Source organism: Anneissia japonica, unplaced genomic scaffold, assembly GCF_011630105.1.
Source record: "Anneissia japonica isolate Jap-2015-1 unplaced genomic scaffold, ASM1163010v1 scaffold11779_len1430905_cov172, whole genome shotgun sequence".
NCBI lineage: Eukaryota > Metazoa > Echinodermata > Crinoidea > Comatulida > Comatulidae > Anneissia > Anneissia japonica.
Window position 1 is genome coordinate 167,393 of NW_022740041.1, and position 22,195 is coordinate 189,587.

General features: G+C 33.1%; 1 protein-coding gene across 1 annotated transcript; it reads left to right on the plus strand.

The window, feature by feature from the left end:
• Nucleotides 1–399: 399 nt before the first annotated feature.
• LOC117118157 (kinesin-II 95 kDa subunit-like) lies at nt 400–21,145 on the plus strand. The gene is made up of 19 exons (XM_033262671.1): nt 400–508; nt 3,284–3,312; nt 3,409–3,593; nt 4,107–4,231; nt 5,094–5,218; nt 6,030–6,113; nt 8,072–8,151; nt 8,747–8,816; nt 9,368–9,460; nt 11,789–12,009; nt 12,400–12,581; nt 13,085–13,230; nt 14,222–14,419; nt 15,022–15,140; nt 15,814–15,930; nt 17,775–17,880; nt 18,165–18,304; nt 20,700–20,756; nt 21,044–21,145. The coding sequence occupies exons 2-19, from the start codon at nt 3,310–3,312 to the stop codon at nt 21,117–21,119; spliced, it is 2,127 nt and encodes a 708-aa protein (XP_033118562.1). The 5' UTR covers nt 400–508; nt 3,284–3,309; the 3' UTR covers nt 21,120–21,145.
• Nucleotides 21,146–22,195: the final 1,050 nt, after the last annotated feature.

Consider the following 22,195-nt stretch of genomic DNA (forward strand, 5'->3'; position numbering starts at 1 on the left):
CTTCAGTAGTAGACTTTAAGAACACTGATTTATTATAAACTCGGATATTTCTGCCACTCCTGTGGCCTTCATCAGCGAGTGGAGATGTGCGCTTAATAAATCTTATTATTATTATTATTATTATTATTATTATTATTATTATTATTATTATTATTATTATTATTATTATTATATATATATACTCGCTGATATAGATATATATACTTTCAGCACCTAGATGATTTTTATTGTGGAAAAAGGCACTCTACAAACATACCATTACCATTATTGTTTGTACAGTAAACATTAGATTAGGTCAGTCAATAAATCTCTGATGTCCGTTTTTTTGTTTTTTTTTTGAGTAATAAATCCAGATCCAGAATTAATGTTCTTAGATCTATTTTTATTGATTTGTGTGATCGTCTTTCTACGCATGCGCAGGAATACCTGCGAAGAAATAATAAACCGACTAGGTATCCGTATTGTGAAGGGAAATATGTATAACTAATTGCAAATATTTTTTATTTTGGTAGGTATTATACAAACTTAGAAGTACTATTTATATAATAATATTAATATTTTTATAATCGCTGCTACTATTTAAGATGAGTGTGTTGTCAAAAACCAGCCCGCCGAATGAAAACTCACAGTAAGTAGCAGGCCTCTCTTCTGCTGGGCGAGCTAGGCCTAGCCTAGCCTGGCCCTGTAGACTAGGGCGGCCTAGGCTACCCAAGAATAAGACCTAGCCTAGGCTTTTGGTAGGTAGGTAGGCTAGGCCTAGCTAGCCTATGTCTAGAGGCCTACTAGTAGTACTAAACCTCGGAACTTCAAACTGAGAAGACAGACTGTGTAGGCCTAGCTAGCCTAAAGCCTTTAAGACAAATATATAATAAGGGCCAGGCCTGCGCGGGGAATAAATAAAATGGGTTAGGCCCATATCGGCCGCTACCTATAGCAGCCGCCCTCCAAAACGGCCACCAATGCGTGTATATGTATGGAACGCCGATGACGCATTCACAATTAATAATACAATACCGCTCGCTAAATACAAAAAGCCTTCGAGTCAACTCGGCCCGGCAGGTTAAATCGGCCCTCTTTTTCATTTTATATATAGGCCTACACACTATATAAAACTACTTAAAAAATAACTAATATTAAAAAAAATAATAAATTGAAGTCACATTAAGAATTGTAAATATCATAAAAATATAATAAAACCATTGCTCCAATCAAAACGTTCGATAGATTGAAGTTCTTCTCCAATAAAGTATGGTATTCATTTCTTATTATATATAAAGCTAGTTTAGATTTTATCTATTATATCATAATTTATGCCATATATATTTATATAGGCCACATATATTTAAATATGTATACATATATAATTTATATAAGAATAGGTTGAAAATTGGTTTACTCCACTGAAGTATTTCATACATATGATATTCGTTTCTTAAATTTATACTCAAAATATGTACATATGTATAAGGACACAGGAATGACAGTTTGTAGAATTGCCTAATATCGAAAACACGAAGCATTTTTCATTATTCAAGTTTTTTAGCTTTAATGTCTAAAAAATCAGCTCAAAGCAGGAAAATAGCAACTAAAAAATAGGAGCGTGGAATCGTAATTGTTGCATAATTGCATTGGTTAATATTGTATATAATTACGCCGTGCCTAGAGATACGGTACCATATTTCTACTTCCAAGGTACGGTAAATGGCATTACGTTAGTGTCACTGACGTCATGTGTCAATGGCATTGCAGATCACCCGCGATGAGCGGTGAATGAAAAGTGAACGATGTACTGGGTAATATTAGAACAAGATTAACTAGGCCTAGGTGAAAAGTACAATGCTGTACTTTGTCCTGTCATCAATAAATAGGCGTATGGTTCCACTCAGTAAGAGTCATTTCATTTATCTATAGCCATATCTATCACACAAGGACTGAATCCTGTACCAAATTCTTGGCATACCTGTAGGCCTCTGTGCCTTGCTAAGATTCTTCGCTTCGCAGCAACCCTGCTGTAGTGATCTGCGGTGAGCATCAGTCATAAACTTATTCCTCAGTGGTCATACTCTTGTCTGAAGTTCTCAACCCCCAAAAATCTGATCTTAAGTTTTAGTCCAAGAAGCCTAGGTTATGATACTGAATATACACTTACTCGAAATTACCATGCTTTACAATCCAACCAAAATATTGATACACTTTGAATACACATGCAACCATACATTTACCAAACTTTATGTACTGTAGACTCGGTCACTGTTATGGTACTTCCCCCAATCGACAATCGTAAAAAACATTGTTCGGCCAATTAAAAAATTTTAATAATGAAATCCGAAGACTGAGCTAAGTAAGGCCTGGGCCTACATCAAAAGGTTGGTCTTGAGGATTCAGGCCTTGCTTGATATGGTTAGATGACATGACTCATATTACTGAGTGGAACCCTTAATGCGCCTATTTATCGATGAGAGTATTAGAGTATAAGAAAAATACTGTACTCTTTGCCTAGCTAATCATGTGATCCAGTAGGCCTACTGTACATTGTTCGCTAATCATACTGCTCACTGTGGGCAGCGATCTGCAATGCCAAGCTTGAAAGAGGACGTCACACACATTTTGGCACTTCATTGGGTGATGGTAACATAATGCCATTTACCGTACCTTTAGCAAGTAGAAATATGGTAGCGTATCTCTATCCACACCGTATATATTAAGATTGTTCAAAGCCTAATTTTCAGCAATATCTGCTCGAAATTGGCTCTTATTTTCCAAAATGCACGAACGAATTTCTGGTCCAAATTTTTGCACGGAGGATATATTCCCTACACAGACCTTACTATACAGTTTGGTGGCCTAGGCCTATCTCTCTTTCATTGCAATTAGCTAAGTAATTATAGTCTAAGCTTAGGCTATATTTTAACCATCAGCAGCTTGCCATGGAACAAATTTTGAAAAATAATAAAGGCCGATTTCCTCTCAAAATATATAGACCCCCAAGTTATACTAGGCCTATCTATGCCAAAAAATCCAAAATAGGCGTACCCTAGCTGTCACTCACAAAGCACAATTTATCTAACTTAAATTTGCATAGTAATTGCTTAGAGAATTGGTACATGGAACTGTACTGCACAGTACATGGTTGTATATACTGTTTAGACAAGTAAAGACCTACTTTTCTGCAAAATATGTGCGGAAATTGGCTATTGGCGATTGGCTTACTATTTCTCTTATTGCAATGCTATCTAATGATGTAATAATTACATGGTACCACTATCATTTTTTTGTCTTACAGGTTCTTGAAAAACAAAGACAATCAACATGGTAAGTACAAAGCTAAATTTTATAAAATATTTAAGTACTTTGTCTAAAAATCTTCATTTTATTGAGTTTCCCTAAACTATAATTTTGATATTCTAGTCTAAGAAAGCAGAAAGCATTAAAGTTGTGGTGAGGTGTCGTCCTCTAAATAGCAAAGAAACAGCTGCCGGGCACAAGCGTATTGTTGAGATGGATGTGAAGAAGGGTGTCATTGTGCTTAATAATCCAAATAACCAAGGCGAGGCCTCAAGGAATTTTACCTTTGATGCTGTCTATGATTGGAAGTAAGTTCATTATTTTATAATAAAATAATAATAATTATTATTATAATAATATATATATATTATTTCAGGTTTTTTTTATTAATAATAATTATTAGTAATAATTTCATTCATTTTTTTTATTAATTTATTTTTTATAATAAAGAAAAATAAAAATATTAGTAACCAAATACCAATAGTGTTGAAAAAGGATCGCAATGGTAAAAGTATTTCCCAGTGAGTGTATCTTCTTAGGGTATTAAAATTGGGGGGAGGGGCTGTTGTGAAGGTAAATTTGGAGGGCTTGTTGGTAAAGTAAGGGGCTCTAGCTGGCAATAGTGGTATGAAGTGATTTATACTATTTAGCATACTTTTTTTGTGCTTCAAAAATTTCTAGTGGGATGGTTTGGTGGTGGGGCTACTGCAGAGGAAAACAGAAAATTTAGATTCATCATACTCTCTTAGTTTTAAACTAAAGTAAAAAATATATATGATTACAGCATTGAATAGTAAATATTTTCATTTGATCACCACCAGCTCAATACAAAAGCAATTGTACGATGAAACCTTTCGGCCACTAGTGGAGTCAGTTCTAAATGGTTTCAATGGCACGATATTTGCTTATGGTCAGACAGGTACTGGCAAAACATACACAATGGAAGGTAATTATCATTATTTTCTATTTGAATTTTATATGTAAACACTTACATTAATATATTTATATGAGTTTAAATAGACCTGTGAATGTTTGTCTGTGTACTTTTGTGTAAATTTTCAATGTAGTGATTGCTTCTTTGTTTATTTTTAATCTTATCTTATACTACTGTTTAATTGCAGGACACTGTTTACAGTAATACATTTTTGAATGAAGTTCCAATATTATAATAATATACATTATGTTAAATATTATAATTATGTCTGTATAGAATTAATAACATTAAGATTAAGCTCTGCCCAGATTTTCAAGTTTTCTTTGACAAAAAAAAGCTGTTGTATGCCATAGTCATGATATGCCTATGTGGCAAAGACAAGCCAAACCAGTCACTCGTCGCAAATCCTTTTTCAGAGATAATGGCCAAAAAATGCTGGGATGTCAACATTTTTTTAATCTAGTTCATTTCACTAAACTACTGTAACCTTTATATATCTATATATCATGCTATGCTGTTATTACCCCATTTTCAGTGTTAAAATAACCATTTTAATGATTTGGTGATGGTTTCTGCATGAGAAATGCCTGAAATTCTGAACTTTAAAGTCTGATTTCTCGAATATTGTTCTTTAAGCAGCTGTGTGTTTAAACTACTGTAACTTCATAACGAAATGTCGATTTAAATGATTCTTTTACCATTTTATGCTCTCATTTTACTGTTTAACCTTGTTTTAATAACTAAAAATCAATTTTTGCGACGGGTGACTGGTTTGGATTGTCTTTGCCACATATGGTCATTATAGGATGTCATGACCATAACAATTTCCACCAAAATTATATCCTATAAGATATATTTTTGCTTTGTTTCCTAGGTGTACGCAATGACCTTGAAAAAAGAGGTGTGATACCAAACTCATTTGATCATATATTTACCCACATTGCTCGAAGTCAAGACCAGCAGTATTTAGTAAGAGCGTCATATTTAGAAATTTATCAGGTAAAGTTTAAAAATATTTAATACCAATATAAAGGTGTGTTTTAATCGCATCTCAAGAAAGTATATTGAAAATGTAGTACCTGTGGCTTCTTGAAATATAGTTTTTTTCTTGAGACCTAGAAGTTGTAATAATAGATAATGAGAATAAAATGTTGAAGTCTTTGCTACAGCTGTCTATTCCCACTGGTCGTACAGTCATGTCAGTATCGCTGAAATATAAAATCGTTTAAGAAGTGAATTAATAAAAATGTCATTACTAATGCATGTCTGTAGCTAATAAATATTCATGAGCACTCATAATGTCCTCTGATAAATCCTAGTAATTAAGCTGAATATTATATTCAAGATGCTGTGCTAGTTTTTATTCACCTGGGGATTAAATAATTAAAAACAGGATTAATTCATTTTCATCAAGGACACTCCATTGTTATCATTATTTAGGCCAAAAACAACCTTTGTATTGCCCAAGAACAACTGACCCAAAAACCCACATACATACATGGGGTCAGCTTTGGGTTTGCAATAAGATGTTTGTTTTTTCAAGGGAAAGCCCAAAATAATTGTATGCTGTTTATACTAAATTTGATATCGTAACCTGGAATTTATTCATATATGGTTGTCATTCTATCAACCAAAATAAATGGGTAGAGAGAGATTGTTAGGCTGGTCCAATAGTAAAAACCAAAGGTTTAATAAATTGTCAACTGTTGTTGATTTTTAAATGTTACTGTGCTTGAAGAGCACAATATTTTGTCCTTATCCACTTTTTCTGTATTACATTTTGTGTTATAATTTTTAACTAAAACTCTAGGAGGAAATCAGAGACTTGTTAGCTAAAGATCAGAGTAAGAGACTGGACCTCAAAGAACGAACAGACACTGGTGTTTATGTCAAGGTAAACTACATTTTTTTTTTTCTATAAAAGTCGGCAACTCGCTGCGCCCTGATGGTCGTCGGTCGGCACAACTCTAATGGAGAATGCCTCGACATGTGCGCAATGGATCGTTTTTAAATGACGCCCCGTTCAGACCACCACCGACAATCAGCAGATGCTGTCGCGTCGTCAGAAAGCGGATTACTATTCTACGATGCAGTGATTGACTGGCTTTGCAGGAGCTAAGTTGACCATTTTTAAATGGCAGAGGTAGACAATGTTGAATAGATAAATCAGACCATATTGTGGATGGACTATTTTAAATTGGTTGTCCATGTTGAATAATTTAACCATGTAGAATAAATTATCATTTTGAGATTTAGAGTATATCATGTTTGGAAATAGATGAGCCATGTGGAATATTGTAGATTGACCTTGGTAGACCATGTTAAGTATGGAACATGTGGAATAGGTGGTCCATGTACCTCATTGAATGGATAGACATAAACATTTAATAGATGGATGGATGTTGAATGGATGAACTACATATAGATGTACTACTGGGCCAATTAAAAAAAAGATGTACTAAGTTCCATCGATGGAACATTTTAAATTGACATACAGTATCATGTTGAACATAGTTCTACTATTTTATGTAGATTATACTATTTATTGTTATTTTCCATGTTTTGTTTTTTTTTGGATACACTAATCAGCTACATGCAGGGCTGAAAATTAACCTACAAACCATAGTGGCTAGCATTGCCAGTAAGGAAAAAATGATACTGGCCCTTCCAAAGTTATACTGGTCCTATTTTTTTAACATCATGAAATATAATTTTACGAATAAACAAAATGAATAAAACCAGCATGACATTGGTTTAATAATTTGATATTTACTACATTATAATATACTACTACTATAAGTGAAATGTCCAATTAATTAAACAGAGGTCATCTGAAAGGTCAGTGCTGTTTGTAAATCATAGAAACATCGTCGTAAACACCATCCTTTTACTAAAAACTGCAAGATTTAAAATTTTTTTTCATGGAAAAAACATCATTTTAAGAGTGGTCTCCAGGCTGGCAATACCAAAATAATTTAATTTCGGCCGACACCAAAAAAGGTCGCCACTGGCGACCGAGCGACCTCTAATTTTCAGCCCTGGCTATGCAGCATATGCAACTTCTTCCACTCACAGTGGAGCATCCCCAGTCATGCATGTAACGCATGCATGCATGTAACGTAACAAATGATGATGATCCCTGTGCAGGTATATTAATGTTCAATATTCCATCCATCTTCAATTTATGTACAGACATTATCAGTGTAACCTTATTGGCCGTGCATTAATTAATTTTTTAAATCACATTAAAAATATACCATCTGTCATGACCTAAAGTATTTGAGCAATTCTATTCTTTATTTGAATTGCTTAATAGTAAATCTTTATAATTTAATTTAACAATCTGAACGCAAAAAGAATTTCCTATCATCTAATGGACATTTTTAAATAACACCTTTCCTGTATTCTTTCGCACAGACCCCTTAATTTCCTGGTAATCAACTTGATGATTTTTGTAATAAAATTGGTATAAATTTATATGGTTTTTTTTTTTAACCTGCTTCTGGTTGAAAATTCAACTTTATCCTATTTCCTTTGAAATGAGTTATTCAAAATTTTTATTGGAATTTTTTGAGGGGTTTTTTCTGATTTTTTTTTTTTGGCAGGCAGTATATATTTTATAATTCCAAATGTGGACGATTAAATTTTGGTTGTTAAGTAAACATTCATATAATTATTTCTTTCACAATTATTTTGATAGAATTGACTACATGTTGTTTAATTCCTTCTTTCTAACCATCTGATCTTAAATTCAAACCTAAAGGCTTACTGTACCGTGAATTGTGTAAGATGATCTCACCTCAGGTGAGGATGCAGTCATGATATATTGATCATTCTTGATTTGTCTTGCAGGACTTATCCTCATTTGTAACCAAAAGTGTGAAGGAAATTGAACACGTCATGAATGTAGGAAATAGTAACAGATCTGTAGGGTAAGAATGGGACAAAAGGGCTTAACATCTGGAACGATATCAATGTAGAATTAAGACTCAGTAATAGTATTTATAAATTCAAAAGAAATTTAAATATCCATTACCATGAAAACTATAAGTGTAATGCAAACCTTTGTATAAATAATTGTGCTGTATGTAATCATATTTAACTTTTCTTCAGAATTTTCAATGACTATTGACTTGGTACTTTATTTATAAAATTTTTTCGTGATATAGTTGTTAATTCTCTTTTGTGATATAGTAGTTAATTTTATTTCATAATCAATGGGCGCCCGTTATAAAGCTTGCTTGTTGTGGCGACCCTTTTTCCACTTTATTCAAATGTTCTGTCTATGTATTTTGTATTGATATTGATAATGTGATGTGGAAATAAACTTTATATTGAATTGAATTGAAATTGAAGAATAAGATTAATATGGTAAATCAATCCAATTTACAGCCTTAATATATTTTAATATATAGTATATAGAACCCTTTTTCAAGATATTAAACTTAATTAAGTTTATGTTTTAAATTTGTTTTAGGTTTCATATTAATTTATGTCTTATTTCTGTTTTTCCCTTCTCATTTCAAGGGCTACAAATATGAATGAACACAGTTCAAGATCCCATGCTATCTTCATTATTACAATTGAGTGTAGTCAGGTACTGTATGATATAAAAATTTAGGCTTGCCATTCCAGAACCAGCGTACTGTCAGTTAGACTGTGTGCAGTTGAACTTGCCTGAAGTTGAATCCAAAATGCCATTGAAAAATTGTTCAAATTAGATAAAATTCGACTTAGAGATTGTTATTTAATGGAAAACACAATAATTTGGCATGTAATATAAGTTTGACTTAGAAGTTATTCGAGTTTAATAGATTTTAATAGATTATCAATTTTTATGTAAAGCGTATTGAACAGCATTCTAAAAATGCGCTATATAAATTCATATTATTATTATTATTATAGAGTGACATGGGGTGCTATACAGTAAGCTAATGATGGGGAGGGGAAAGAAAGGAGAGAAGTTGGCATGGAGTGGGGAGTGGGTTATGCTGAGATAATAATGGTAGGATAAATTAAGCTGTAGAATAAGAGTATTGGGAGGGATATATGGCTATAATGGTAGTTGGTGGTTGACAAAGGCGATGGCATTAGATTTTTTATGATGTCAAATGATAGAACATAATTTATTCTTCTTTCTTGTCATAGGTTGGTGTAGATGGCGAAAATCATATATGTGTAGGAAAATTAAACTTAGTTGATTTAGCTGGTAGTGAACGACAAGGGAAGACGGGAGCTGCTGTAAGTGATACTCTGACTCTTTACAATATAATTTTTAAAATGTCTCACTGAAAATCTTTTCAAATTATATTTAACTTGTTTTAATCTATTAATTACATAACCTGTAGGTCATTTATATGAATAAATCGATAAATGACAGTTGAAAATGTTTCTTTATTTTTACTGAATTTACGTTAAAGTATAATCTATATACTGCAACTACAGTATAATATTTAATTAAATAATTGCAATCTCTATTATATTTTCGTAAAACATTCAGTAACATGTGATATTGTAATTCCTTCGGTAACATCGGTACAGTACAGTAAGTACTTTTACTGGGAAATTATTCTACTAAATACATTCTAAGTTTTTCCATGTTTGGTTGCAGATAAATTTGCTTAATTTGTTTATACACTCATTTATTCTCTTCCAACAAAACACAAAAGCAATCAAGAATACATCAGTGTTCTCCCCAGGCCCTTGAAGCATCATGGTACCACGATGCTTGGGACATTCCCCATGATGCTTGACAGTTGGCCATGATGCTTGGACCATCTTCCATGCTGCTTTTATCAGGGAACAGTTAAATTATTTAACTGTTCCCTGCTTCTATATAGTCTTAAAATGCACTTTAGGACATTTCAATGCCTCCTAATTATTAAAAATACCTTGTGTCAGTCCCAACTATGGTGGACTTAAAACTTACCATGACGCTTGCCAATAATGCTAGGGAGAACACTGTACATACCATAACAGTTTTTGTTTATACAACTAATTTTTTAAACATTTGGTATTATATTTAATAAAACATTTTATTGGTGTATGGTACCATAAAACCTCAAATTGAAGTCTGGGCTTCTTTTCCTTTGTGATCGTTGGATGGGCTTATTTTCGAGACTACTTTTGCAAAGTAAAGAGGGGGCTTCTTTTCAAAATGAATGCTGTAAATTTTGTGAATTTGTAAAATTAAACAATATATAAGGTCATTGTAACATCAATCTGTATTATGGAGTGTATTTAACTGGCATAAATCACCTAAACTAATGTATAAACCAAGCTTGTTTTTAATTTATTTTGTTTCCTGATATTCATGTGTATGTACTGTACTATCTCAAAAGAAGCCTATGCTATTTTGAAAAGAAGTCCATGGACTTCTTTTCGAGATGGGCTTCTTTTCGAGGCTAATTTTGCAAACTAAAGAGGGGGGGCTTCAATTCGAGATGATCTTCATCTCAAGATTAAGCCCTCTGGGCTTCAATTCGAGGTTTTACGGTATTTTATTATGAATCACTTTTCTGTATTAAAAAAGTTTCCAATACATGTTGGACATCTTTTTCGGATTTAGAAATTTCCTCTTTTGATTTATTACAGAACTATTTAATACCCATACTGTAAAATGCTCGAATAAGTGGCACTCTTGAATAGGCTCCTCTCTCGAATAAGCGCCATTCTCGAATAAGCGCCACACCAAACCTGATTTGTTATAGCTAAGTGCCGCGGCGCTTAAACAAGAGTATGTATTACCCTGTGTGTATAAAACACTTTAAATGCAATGTATACAGTGTTTAAATAAATAAATAACACAATGAAGACAAAAGCATTTCTTTATAAACGTTTATTTATGATGACCTCAGGATAGGCCTACAGACCTACGGAAATATGTGAGATAGGTAACATGGGAACAGGCATGGAAAGCGCCACGCTAATATTTTTTATAAGTGCCTCACTGAAGCCTCCAAAAATTATATAAGCACTGCGGCGCTTATTCGGGATTTACAGTACTAATCCTATAATTTTTAGCGATGGTGATAGATTTATGGAAATGGATTTGTGTTTATCTGACTGGTGAACAAATACATTTTTGTAGAGGTGAACCTGCATGACCTCATATTTAAGGTCTTTATGTGCATACATATTTACCTCGGTTATGGGAATAAATACCCATTTGATTTCCACAACTCAACTCCAAAACTAGTTTTTCCTATTATCTGTACTCTTTGGTCAACAACTTTTACAAGACAAGCATCCTTTGAATGTCATATTTAAGATAGTTTTGATTGGAATTACAAAATAACATGGACAGGAAAATACAGATTGAATAATACATGTAAAATTCTGTCCGGACTATCAAATTTTCTTTTACAAAACACTGGTGTATGCCCATATATAGTCATGATGTGCCTATTTATGGCCATGATGTGATGTCATCATGACCATATTTAGACATGTCACATGCTTTTATTAAACAAAATTTGAGTCTGGACAGGGATAAAGATTACTACTTTGAATAATCATTTTAAAAATGACAGTTTACTATTAAATCTTATAATATTTCCCCCACTGCAGGGTGTACGTTTAAAAGAGGCGACCAAGATTAACCTTTCCCTATCCGCACTCAGCAATGTCATCTCCGCTCTGGTAGATGGCAAGAGTTCGCACATACCTTACCGTGATTCCAAGCTCACGCGACTCCTGCAAGACTCTCTCGGAGGCAACGCTAAGACAGTGATGGTGGCCAACATTGGGCCTGCAAGTTACAACTATAACGAAAGCATCACCACCTTAAGGTACATATCATATGTATCATGGAATAATAATAGATGTTTAGTTTTGTTTCATTTTCTCCACATCATAAGTTCTAAGATGATAGGTCATTAACTAAAATTGATATACTATTGCCAAAGTTATGTGTAGAAGTATTATGACCTCTCTGTACTAAAGTAAACAATACTGTCACATTTTTATGCTAATTATTCAATTAACATTTAGCCACATTACGCTGGTTTTCAGATGGCAAGCCTTATATAGTCATTTGAAAAATATGGATTTGTTTCAATAGACAGAATGGAAATCAGCGCTTGGCTTATGTTTCACTGAAGAAGCATTAAAGAAATATAGGGTGTATTCTATTATATACATATTATATGTTTATCATTTTATCAATTTTTTTCTAAAAGGTATGCTAATCGTGCAAAGAACATCAAAAACAAGCCAAAGATAAATGAAGATCCAAAGGATGCATTGCTTCGTGAATTTCAAGATGAAATTTCCAGACTGAAGGCAGAACTTAGTAAGAAAGGAGGAGGAGTAGTAGGGTCTGGAGGGAAGAGGAAGAGGAGAAAAAGAAGAGGAGGGCAAGGTAAGATGAATATTTCAACCACTACTCTATTGTAAACAATGTTTTTTTTTCAAATTCCCTCTTGGGTTAGTAATTATTATTGTATAAAGCCGGGGATTCACTGCATCGAACAATGGTTGTACGACCGTCGTACTCCATAAGCGTTAGACAGTGCAACATCCTCTATTGCTTGTCGGTGGCAGTCTAAACTAATCTTCACGGCGTTTGTCATGGAAAGCACGTCGGCCGGTGACCATTGGGCACAGTGAGTTTCCGGCTTGATAGCTATTGCTTACAAACCATCTTTTGAGCTACACAAATACTAGTATTTGAATATATTGAAGTCAAGTTCATAGTTGCAGCTAGTCGGTTCACACTTGAGTTAAAATCCTTGTTACGATACACGCAATAATACATGTTTATTTTTTTTCAATATTTTTGTGTTTTCTGTACACTTTTATGTAGTAAAATAGGAAAATGCAATAGATATAATATCGTTTGCATGTTAATAACCATTATTTCAGGAGGTACAGGATCAGATGGAGAAATTGATGAAGAAAGTGATGAGGAGGTTGAGGTGATGGACGAGGCTGAAATGTACAAAGAGGCACAACTGAAGCTGGAGAATGAGAAACAGACGATTCTTGCCAATCAGAACATGATTGCTGAGGTACATTCATTCATTTTTGAAGTCCTGTCCAGACTATCAAATTTTCTTCTACAAAAACATGTGACATGCCTAAATATGGTCATGATGACATCACATCATGACCATATATAGGCACATCATGACTATATATAGGCATACAACAGTTTTTTATGTCAAAGAAAATTTGAAAGTATTGACACAGCTGTAGACCATGTTTAATTGAAAAAATCAGTTATACCAAAATCATGCATTGACATTACAAGAACTAGCAACAGAATATAAATACAAAATTATAAAGCACATATATTTAGCACATGGATAAAATATTGTATTTATTTGATAGCAATACATATTTAAATGTTAAATTTTTTACATTCCAAATGCAATAAAACATGTCATTTTTTGATTTAAAATGTTTATTGAAACATCAGGGGAAAGTCAGAAATATCTGTAAATTTGAGACCCTGGTTCATGAAGCTACAACTGTCCCAAACAATGACAACTCAAGTATAGTGCAAGTGTCATTCTGAAAAAAAAAGAAACTTTATACCATGGGTCATGACCCTTATGCATTTGTACAATCTTTGGAAAAGAGCAGTATTTGTCTGCTAATGTAATGCAGCTGCATTAGTATAAATTGGATTTCTTTAGAATAATACAATTCTAGGATGACCTATAAAAGTCTGAAGACTTTCTTTCAGTGGTGGGGTCCTTCTGGTGGTTTATTGGACAGTATACCAGGAGAAAATCCTCTACCCTTTGCCAAAGAGTGTACTATGTTCTGTAATGAGCCATATTGCACACACTTTTCTCGCAAGAGGAGACCAGTAAAGTAATCGAACCAAGGTCCAAGGTTATGTAGGGATCTCCATGGTTCAGTGAACACATAGCTGCCACTGTATCCCAGTTGCAGAGAAATAAGTAATCTAACTTCCCCTTTAATCTTAAAAAAAAATTGTAATCATCTACACATTTCTGTCTTTTTAACATCAGTATGACTTCCGTCTTTCAGGAGAAAGAAAAGATTTTAAAAGATCTTTTGACAAAACAAAATGACTTGAAGAAACAGCAGCAAGCCCAGGATGCACTCAATTCAAAGATTAAAGCTATGGAAAGCAAATTATTAGTTGGTGGTAAAAGCATCGTAGACCATACAAATCAACAGGAAAAAGAATTGGAAAAGAAAAGATTGCTATTAGCAGAGCAACAGGTTTGAATCTTCTTATGATCTATTTCATGTTACTGATTAATGTAAATATCAGAGCAATAGGTTCAAGTCTTTATTATCTATTTTGTTTTACTAATTAATGTAAATATCAGAGCAATAGGTTCAAGTCTTCTTATTATCTATTTAATTTTACTGATTAATGTAAATATCAGAGCAACAGGTTTGAGTCTTCTTATTAAATGTCTAATTTTACTGATTAATGTAAAATTCAGAGCAGTAGGTTTAAATCTTCTTACTTTTCCACACTATCACATTTTGTGTAGCAATTACCTGTGATTTGCCCTACATATGGGAATGATATAAAATATTATTATCTTTAATCTTGATACGATATCATCATGCATATGAATGTAATATGACATCATCATGCCAGGCCCATATAAGGATGTGATATAACATCATCTTGCCTGTTATTTATAGATGTGATATGACATCATCATACATACTAACATTTCACATAAAAAATGTATCGTGTGGATATAGCTTAAGGTTACTGATTGCATTTGGAAGGGGGTAGGGGGGAGGCACGCGCAGAGGGAATCTACATTACATCATGAGCATGATAATTATTGACTTGTTTATAGTTGTTCGGTAAGCTTCAACGGGTAAAGTGTGAAATACAAGATTTGCAAGAGGAGCACTTAATGGAACGACAGAACCTAGAGCAGACCCAGAACGAGTTGACACGAGAACTAAAACTCAAGTAAGCTCAACACCTAATTAAAATATTACAGAACGTCTTTCATAAATAGAACTCATCGCCAATATTAATAATAATGTTAACGCTGTTTGTACCATGTGTATTTGGCTTTGTTCCCAAAAAACCCAGTCGCAAGTTGTTATTTCAAGAAAAGTCTATGTAAGATTCATTTGGATTGCATTAATGGTTATATCATGCAGTTGCTAACCACCTTTTTATAATTGATGCCATTGCTCAGTCTACCCATCAATTTTGTTATGTGTAAAAGGGGTATATGGAGCAAATATAACCTGGTCAAAATACTATTTAGCCTCTAGGTTAAATCCAATATTTCTGTGTGAAGGGTGTTTTAGTGCCTATTTATAAGTGTCGTAGTGATTGAATTATTCTTAATTCATGCACATGACTCTACCTTTCACTGCTAGGGAATAATCGTAGTTGTACAGTATAATAAACATCCTCCCAGGTACTAGAAGAAAGCGTTCCAATATATGCATACTGCAAATGTAATCATCCTGAACTCTCCATACTTGTTATTGGATTCCATGCAGTGGAAAGCCTCTTTTACATAATTATATTTGCATTGACTGTTACAAAAAAATTTGTGTTACTCGCATATCAGAAAGCTGACTTCCTCAACACCTCAACAATATATGTTGTTTTTGATATCATTTAGAATGTTGATAATTGAGAATTTTATCCCACCCGAGGAGAGAGCTAAAATATCCAGTCGAGCGGAATTTGATGAAGAAGGGGACCAGTGGAGCTTGAAGCCTCTAGCCAAATCTGAAGGGTATGCCAGATACTTGTTTGTTTTAAATGTGTTCATGGTGGTTTTAATCACTGCAACTGTTGTGCACGTTCCCTGCCAGGGATGTGAGTTCACATCCGATAGGGTTCAAGCAGGGCGCCAAGGACACAAGTTTTTCGTCCACACCTATCCAACATACCACTATTATATTGCATGTGAATTTGCTGGCAGTGCTCTTCGGAGCACTGCCTCAGGCCATGGAGGTACAGCGACGGACGCGAAAGTAATGATGGACTCAAAAGTAATGATCTAAAAATAACTGCCTTATGTTTGTTTGTGTTTCACTACAGTTGATGGAAATATTTTTATTTATAGTGGCGCCCTTTAGACCTTGGCGTATGAGATGGAACTTGGAAAAAAGGCCTGGCAGTCAACATGTTAACACTTTATATTCCTAGTTCTTTTTTTATTATTGAGTTGTTAGTTTATAGCTCTTATTACTTATTTATTTAATTATTATGTATTATTTTTATAGTGTACATATTCATTTACGAAGCACTGATCAAGGCACTTTGTCATTGAATACAGAATCAATCATACACAACATGCATCATCGGCTCCCTGGGTAGTATTCCTAGTTTTGCGTGTAGTTCAGCACTACCAATCTAATTTCAAATCATTCACCTCCTACTAGGTATTCATTTATTCTCCTAGAGGAAGAGAAGAAGATATAAAGTGTCTTACTAAAGGACACAAGCAGTGTGGCAAGCGTCAGTCTCCAACCCTTGACCTTTTAATTGGAATCCAACACCATACATGCTGTGCTACAGGCTTAAACAAAAATTATAATACATATTTTATTTAGTTATGGCCAAAAAATTAATTAATTTCAGTTGAATCAATTACCACTCATTATTCAAGCGTCTGTTGATAATTTAGCATAAATTTATTTATTTATTTGAAAGCTTAAATTGGAATCCAACACCATACATGCTGTGCTACAGGCTTAAACAAAAATTATAATACATATTTTATTTAGTTATGGCCAAAAAATTAATTAATTTCAGTTGAATCGATTACCACTCATTATTCAAGCCTCTGTTGATAATTTAGCATAAATTTATTTATTTATTTATTTATTTGAAAGCTTAAAATTTAAATAAACCTACATCATAATTTTTAGCTCAATACAGACAATATATTGTGAATGTATTGTGTATACTATGCAAATGTGCAGACCTACTCTACCAAGTTTCACGCATTTGGGGTGTGTCTCACGCTTAAGGACTAAAGTCTTGTGCATTAACTTAATGCATATATTTTAAAACATATGAGGCATGTTGTGGCGAAATGGTTAAGTTGTCGCACAGGCCAGTATTGAGTAAATGAGCTATAAAATATGGGAGCTCAAAAAATTGCCTAAAAATCCAAATTTGTTTTTCATTATAAATCAACAGTTTATTGTCTTATTAAACATGTACCAAAGTATTAGTTCTGGAAGTGGTCAACAAATTGTTTATTTAATGTTATTTTGATAGTTCATTCTATTAAACAATGTATGCACAAATAACTTTGAAAGGCAATTACTCAAAATCATGTTTATCTTGATTCTAAGAGTACTGTACTTTCACTTTCCAAGGCTTGAAATGTCCAATTTCAATGAATGACCCCTCATTTTAAAGATCACATACTCAGGTATCTGAAAATACTAATAACTTGAATTTCAATTTTTGCTACAACTTAGCCATTTTGCCACAACATGCCTCATATGTATACTATACTGTATGTGACCTTTGTTGCCCTCTTGTGTTTTTATCATCTCTTGTCAGTGTGTTTCATAATGATATTTGTGATGCTGATAGAGACAATGAATTTTCTTATCATAGGCCCTTGCAAATGGCTAAAAGGCCAGTAACAGCGTCTGGTAATAGGAGACCAATCACAGATTATGCTAAGGTGTCTGCTAACAAAGGGGGTAACCCACGCTACAAGGTATATATTAGCTACTTTAATTTTCATATTTAAATAACTTAAGTAATGTTTCCTTCTAGGGTTCACAATAATTCTCTCACTGTCTGAAGATAATAATAACCCTATCATTAATACAATTTTTATTGTTACTATAACCATGGAGATAACACCTGTTGTTATCAAAATAATTTTATAGATAAACAATAAAATGCATAAACAGGATTAAGTCATTCAATAATTTTTTTTTAACTGATTAAAACTTTGAATTATTTTTAAAATAAATGATGATATTTCTCTTGAATAAGGCGGAGAACATCCTTAAGATTGATCTGGATCTGCCGAACAGAACGACACGTGACTACGAGGGACCAACTGTTGCACCACGTGTACAGGCAGCTTTGGATGCTGCCCTCAAGGACGAGGAAGACATAGATATTGAGATTGTGTAAGTTGACTTTTGTTGTCAGATGATAATATAATCATTTAGGGCGAGTCCTCATGTAAGGTGAGTCCTCATTTCTGACAAGTCCTCATTCTGGACGAATCCTGATTCCTGACGAGTCCTCATTCCGGACGAGTCTTCATTCCAGACGAGTCATCATTCCGGACAAGTTCTCATTTTAAACAGAATGAAATGCGACTATGAGAGACCAACTGATGCATCAAGCTAGTTAGCTGGAGGTCATGGGTTCATTCCCACCCGAATCACTTGCACATTTTTTTCACAAGTATATTTGAATGTACTGAGTATTCAGTACATTTGATGATTTACACTTGACATGATCACATGTCAAATAGGGCAAAACATCACTCCAACTAATGTAAAGTAATGAATTAAGGAAGGAAGAATTAATACCCATAATCCACATCAGAATTGGCTTTTCTATTACATGGCAATGGTTATAAATTTTAAATGGGATCAAACAGATGACCTACTTAAAAAAATTTATCACCATATTGATAAGAATTATTATTTATATTTTAATATAAATCTTCATGCACTGCTTTTATACAGCTTTATGCTCAGTTTTTAATATTGTTTTTACTCAAGATCGGCCGAAAAAGAAGGGTTTTTCTAGCTAAAGATGGTAGACAGGTCATATTGGTTTTTTTTTAATTATTATTTTCAAGCTACTTATTTATTGTTCATTTATGTCAGTTACTTGTTAATTTGATTGGTTGCCCTGTATGTACTATCATAATGCTTTATTGTACATAATTACAAAAACTTTTGTTTGCAGATACATCTATAAATATACATCAAAATATTTTTTTTGTAATTTATGCACAAAAGCAATTTTTGTCATATGTTCACATTACATAGAATAGTTGCTGCCTGTTTCCAGTATATAAATTTTACTAGTGACTAAATTAAATTCTTTTTCTTGTGTATATCTAATAATAATTGTAATAACAATTCAAGAATTATATAGCGCCTCCAGTTGAACCAACCTCAAAGCGCTTCACAACAACAGAAAGAAATATCTTATCATTATAAAAATAATCAATGTACACATGTATCATTAAAAGGTGCCTAGTTTAGTTTTAATCTACAAAAGGGATAGATAAAAAATACATGTGACATCAGTTGATATTCTACTGGTCATATATGTACAGTCTACCACAGTATCGACAATTGGTTTTTTTTATCTTTTGAGATATACAAAGGTCATTTAAATATGTGACAAAAATCTAGGCTACTGTACATATGACCTTCACAGATCAAGTCCATATTTTTGTGTAATGTAGGATCCTTGCTTGATACTTGCCTTCGGTTCTATTTCTTGTTTGCTACAAAAGTCTTGGCTAAAACCAGCACAAGAAGATAATAAAATATAATGTGTGAAAAAGACAAAAAGGAAAGATAAATATGGCTCTGTTTTACAATAAATTGTAGGGAGGGGATCAGGGGTTTAGCCAGAAAAATGAAATAGGCCGTCCAAAAAATGTAAGCCATTGGGCATGGTACTGAGCCGATAGGGGAATCCCACCGAATATTGGTATGAAAACAACGTACATTCAATCAATAAATGCTGTTTTTTTTTTCAAACTTAAATTTGATTTGGCTTTAGTTTAATGTAATTTTCGATAGATTTGAAGAATATAAAGAATTTGCTAAATGTTGACCAGGCCCAATTAGGCTAGGCCAAGCTGATTAGTCCAAGCCGTCACAGTAAAAGTGGCCGTCCTAAATGATTGCTTGCTGGCTAAGCCTGTGGTGAGGATATCACTTTGTTAACTGCATTGTGTGGTAGAAACCCCACTTGTAATGACCCACATACCCCTTTTATTGGTACAAGTTATCAGCTGTTGTTTGACAGTGGAAGGGCAAATAATGAGATATGAGTCAAGAGATAATGGAGTATGTGACATTTTAAATTCTGTAGTCATGGATTTTATTTTAATGAGAATGGTTGAATATTAGCAAAGTTATGAATAACAGTTAAGTAGTTTTTGAGGAAACAACTTTCAGAGGTTCTTGTCAGTTTTAATTATTAGACTCATGTTCATGTATTTTAAAAGAATTTATATTTTGCTTTTATGTACTTGTCATGATGGATATTTGGCAGAATTGTTGTACAATATCTGTTCATTTATAACAATAAACCTGGAGTTGGTCAAAATTCTAAGTCTCTTGGCTGCAACTACAGTAATGTGAATTTGAATAACCTGCAGAGTATAAGCTTTAAACTATGTCTTTATTGGTCAATGATAATTTTAAAAAAGTATTGCATTGTGGATGGTCAAGATACTAGGTTTGGATGTTATTTTGAGAGACCAATTTGAAAATCAGTCACCTGCAAAACTTTAAATAAAATTCACTTCTCCTGTCATTGCAGACCAAATTTCTTTGGGCAAAATAAAGGAAAGTCTAAGAAAGAAAAAGGAAAGAAAATGTAAGTATGACCAATATGCCAAAATATCTTGAGAAATAAATTTTGTCATAACTTTGATCTCATCAATCTATATATGCATGCTGTAATCTCCATCCTAAGATAATAATAATTGAAATATATAAATATAAATTATAATAATGAGTTCATTATATACCAAAGTAAGATGCAAACATGAAATGAAGACCACATTTTTTTTTTGCATTATTTGAAGTTTTTTTTAAGTATAATTAACAAATGCAAATGATAACTGTTGTACTACAAACTTTTTTTTTCTTCCAAAAATACAGTGTTCGTACGACAAAGAAAGGGGGAGCGGTGAACTCTGAACTATATCCGACAGCAAGAGGCCTAGTCAGCAAGTAGCGTCTATTGTGCAATTTTCAAAAAAAAAAAAATTCCTCTTCAGTTTGTGTGTAATAATACTTTTAGCATTCCTAGAAGTAGATTTATTTCTTGATAATTTCACATTTATTTCATGATATTCACAAGCATGATTATTACAACAATTATTGTAATAGAACTAATTTTGAACTTCTATGTGGTTTGTAATTATAAAGATGTTCTAAAAATGCATACAAATAATATTTCTTAAATAAAATTGTATGCGTTAAATCTCTATTTCACCACAGGCTAAATTAAATAAACAATACCGAAAAATTGAAGGTAAATAAATAGCTCTCCCCCCCCCCCCCAACAAACAAGAAACTCGACAGCATTTTTATTTCAAGTCAAGTCTACATTTCGAGCTTGATATAATCAAGGGCCTAGTGTTTTTAAATAAAAAAGAGCATTTAAAATTCTGTTTCAAAACACTAGACATTTCTTTTTTATGTACAAATATGCAGGCATAAAAAGTACATTACCATTTTACTCAAATCACCAAATTATAAAAATTAATCATTTAAAAGATATTTGAAATGTGCATTTTACAAATAAGAAAATATTAATTATGATAATAATAGGCTTAAATTATTTGAATTCATTCAAACACTGAACACCTTTCCACCTGTGTACATCATACCTTGCTTAATTTCTCGTCTGCAATGTTGGGTTGTTCCCATAATAAATATGCCTTATTCTGAAGTAACGTACCTTAAATTAAAAATTCAAGACCGGCTTTATATTAATAGAAAAAGTAACAGGTGTAATAAGCAAAAATAACTTTGCGCTTATTGCTTGTGGTCATCATCAGGTACCGTATAAAGTACCAGCTTTTAGTAAATATGTCTAGTAGAAACGGTGAGCGTAGCCGTTGTGGTTCATATCCCAACCTTGAGGTCGGCGGTTCCAGAAACCTCGCTATGTAAATCACCGAGGTCCTTTGAGAAACTTTTATTTATTTTTTAAGAATTATATAGCGCAAATATCCAATTATGGAAGAACCGCTGAAGGCGCTTTTTATTCCCTGGTCATTGGGTACAGAATCAATCATACACAAT